At 38.5% G+C, this 2500-nt stretch overlaps 1 protein-coding gene across 3 annotated transcripts in view; it reads right to left on the bottom strand.

Moving 5' to 3' along the window:
- Nucleotides 1–2500, bottom strand: part of LOC138012787 (sterol O-acyltransferase 1-like) — a 20545-nt gene that overhangs the window by 5790 nt on the left and 12255 nt on the right. For all 3 annotated transcript variants that reach the window (XM_068859677.1, XM_068859679.1, XM_068859678.1), the window contains exons 10-11: nucleotides 1705–1842; nucleotides 36–171 (exon numbers count right to left, since the gene is read on the bottom strand). In XM_068859677.1, the coding sequence (XP_068715778.1) occupies nucleotides 36–171; nucleotides 1705–1842 (274 nt within the window). The remainder of the gene's footprint in view (nucleotides 1–35; nucleotides 172–1704; nucleotides 1843–2500) is intronic.

Below are 2500 nucleotides of genomic sequence, written 5' to 3' on the forward strand. Positions count from 1 at the left end.
TTAAGCTAACTGTAATAACCACAAGTCAAGCGCACCTTATAAAACATTCTGTCAGCAAACCGAGTCATTTCTGCAAAGGCATTCAACCAGGAATGAAGAATGGCAAAAAAAGCCAGCACAAGGACCATGGTCCCTGGCAGCATACAGCTGAACACTGACAGGCTGAAATTCCTGAAACCACAAGTCATTACTTTTATCAAATAACACACAAAATGTACCAATATTAAGCCCACTTGCAGTAATCTGTGACGCATTGAAACTTAATGGCAACATGTAAGGCCCTGCAGCCCTTACACTTGATTTGAGAGTGTGGGAGTACGAGCTACAGTATGCCAAGAAATCCATGAAAGGAGATGCCCAATATGATTTTGATAAACCTCAAGAAGCATCCACCCCCCTTGCCTTGGTTTTCAATTTCAAACTGAATACAAGTGCTAAGAGTAACTTACGCGTCTTTGTAACTCTACTTCTCAATATATTTAATGAATATTCTTCTTCTTCTTCTGCTGTAAACATAAACACCTTACTCCAAAATGGCCACCAATTTAGTATTCTTTTGTTTCCTTGCAAATTTGCAATCAAACAAAAGAATACTAAGTTGGCGGCCATTTTGGAATAAGCTGTATGGTATTAAAGGGACATAATTTATCCAAAAACCGATGAGCATGTCATATTTTGCGTTTCTGGATATAGGTGGAGAATTACCCTGAGGCTCTACACGATTTTTTAAAGTCTGGCAGTAGTTTCAATAAGCTGACAGCCAATGAAAAACATCAGATACTTCACACAGAGATGTCAGCTACTTTTTCCCCTAAACTGAAAAAAAAATTAAGGCAGATTCTTGCAAACCTAAGGTTAAAACTAATTTTGACTATGATAACTTGAAGTCTTCTAAACATGGTCATCAATTTTGCTTTTGAAATCTGTTAGGGAATAAGCTTTCAAAAAACGGGATGCCCACAGAGATCTTTTGAGAAAGGAACTGTTAGACCCCTTGTTGATACAGTCGACTACTCTACTCAAACCAGTCACCTGACATGGTTTTCATTAGAAGCCGGTCACTGGCGGTATACCGCCGCCTGTATGTCAGAAATGCGCCTCTCACGGCCAGCTACTCTGCCTTGATTTTCACTCAAACCCTTGTAAAAGATAAGAGTAACCTCCACTTACATTGATTAGCCCAGGCCAACCTCGTTCCCAGGGTCTCTCTTTTCTGCCTCCTTTGTCAATGACAGGGAGACCCTGGGAACGAGGTTGAGCCCAAGTATCTACTTCAAAAGTTGTTGAAATAGGTAGAAAATCCTTAGACTTAATCGAGACTTAAAGGCATACTTTCTGTTCCTTATCGATATCGGCTGTGCATCTACCGGTATTTATGTGAATTTCTGGACATACATGTTATTGGAAACCCTTGGACTAGTGAAAGGACGTTCAGGAGGTTAAAACAACCTTCTGAAAATCTTGCAATGATACAAGGAAAAAAATTAAGGGATCTTTACAATGTCTGTCAAAAGGATGAAGCCTCCTTGAGGGTTTCATAAAGAAACTACTCGCATTATTTGATGTTGTTAGTGTTGGCAAAAGAGTCCCACTAGTTGATACATGTAATTGACACCTTTTAATCGATATTACGTTCTTCTCGGAAGAAAAAGACAGCAAAGTGACACAACAATTATAACTATTAACAATAATGTAAAAACTTACTTAAAACTCCAATTTTGCTTTCCAATATTTCTGAACACAGGTACACAGAAGCGAGCAAACAGATAGTAGGTGTAGAAAATGCATGCCAGTGTTTGTAATGCATTGGATACTACATAATTCCATCTAATGCAAGGTGTCCTAAAAAAAAACCAGTGCAGAATTCAAGAGTAATTTTCAACGATCCATCATGTATACAGTAATAAATTATTATGGGTGTGAACTATTCCATGATATACAGGGAACCTTATCTTTATCATTGCAGTTTCTAGTGCCACAGGAGTGGATTTCCGTGTTGATCCATTCTTACCTGAAGCGGCCCACACTGACGAGTAAAATAGGATGGCGTTAAACAGAGTAAAATCTATAGGTCTCACACACAGGACTGAAAGGTTTAAAGGGACATAGTTTTGAGTGCACCCGGATGTTGTTAATACTTGGGTATTAAGGACGGTGCCTACTAATTCAAAGGTATTTTTGCGCGGTTATTGAATATGCGGGAAATGCAGATCTTAACAAGTGTTATTGAAATCCAAAAAGAAAATTGGGGGTAACCACGCATTTTTCGAAGATAATTAATCAACAACATTTGTAAAAAGCTTTAAAATACATTAAGCAATGTATGTCGATCTTTTCCAAATTGAAGCTTAATTATCTCTCAAAAATGCGTGGTTACCCCCAATTCTCTTTTTGGATACCAAGAGCACTTGCTAGTATTAATAAGCACTACCCATAGGAAATCCGAGTATCTCGAGATGCGCAGAACGTATGCGCAATAACAATAGTAGGCACCGTCCTT

This window comes from Montipora foliosa, chromosome 8 (assembly GCF_036669935.1).
Source record: "Montipora foliosa isolate CH-2021 chromosome 8, ASM3666993v2, whole genome shotgun sequence".
NCBI lineage: Eukaryota > Metazoa > Cnidaria > Anthozoa > Scleractinia > Acroporidae > Montipora > Montipora foliosa.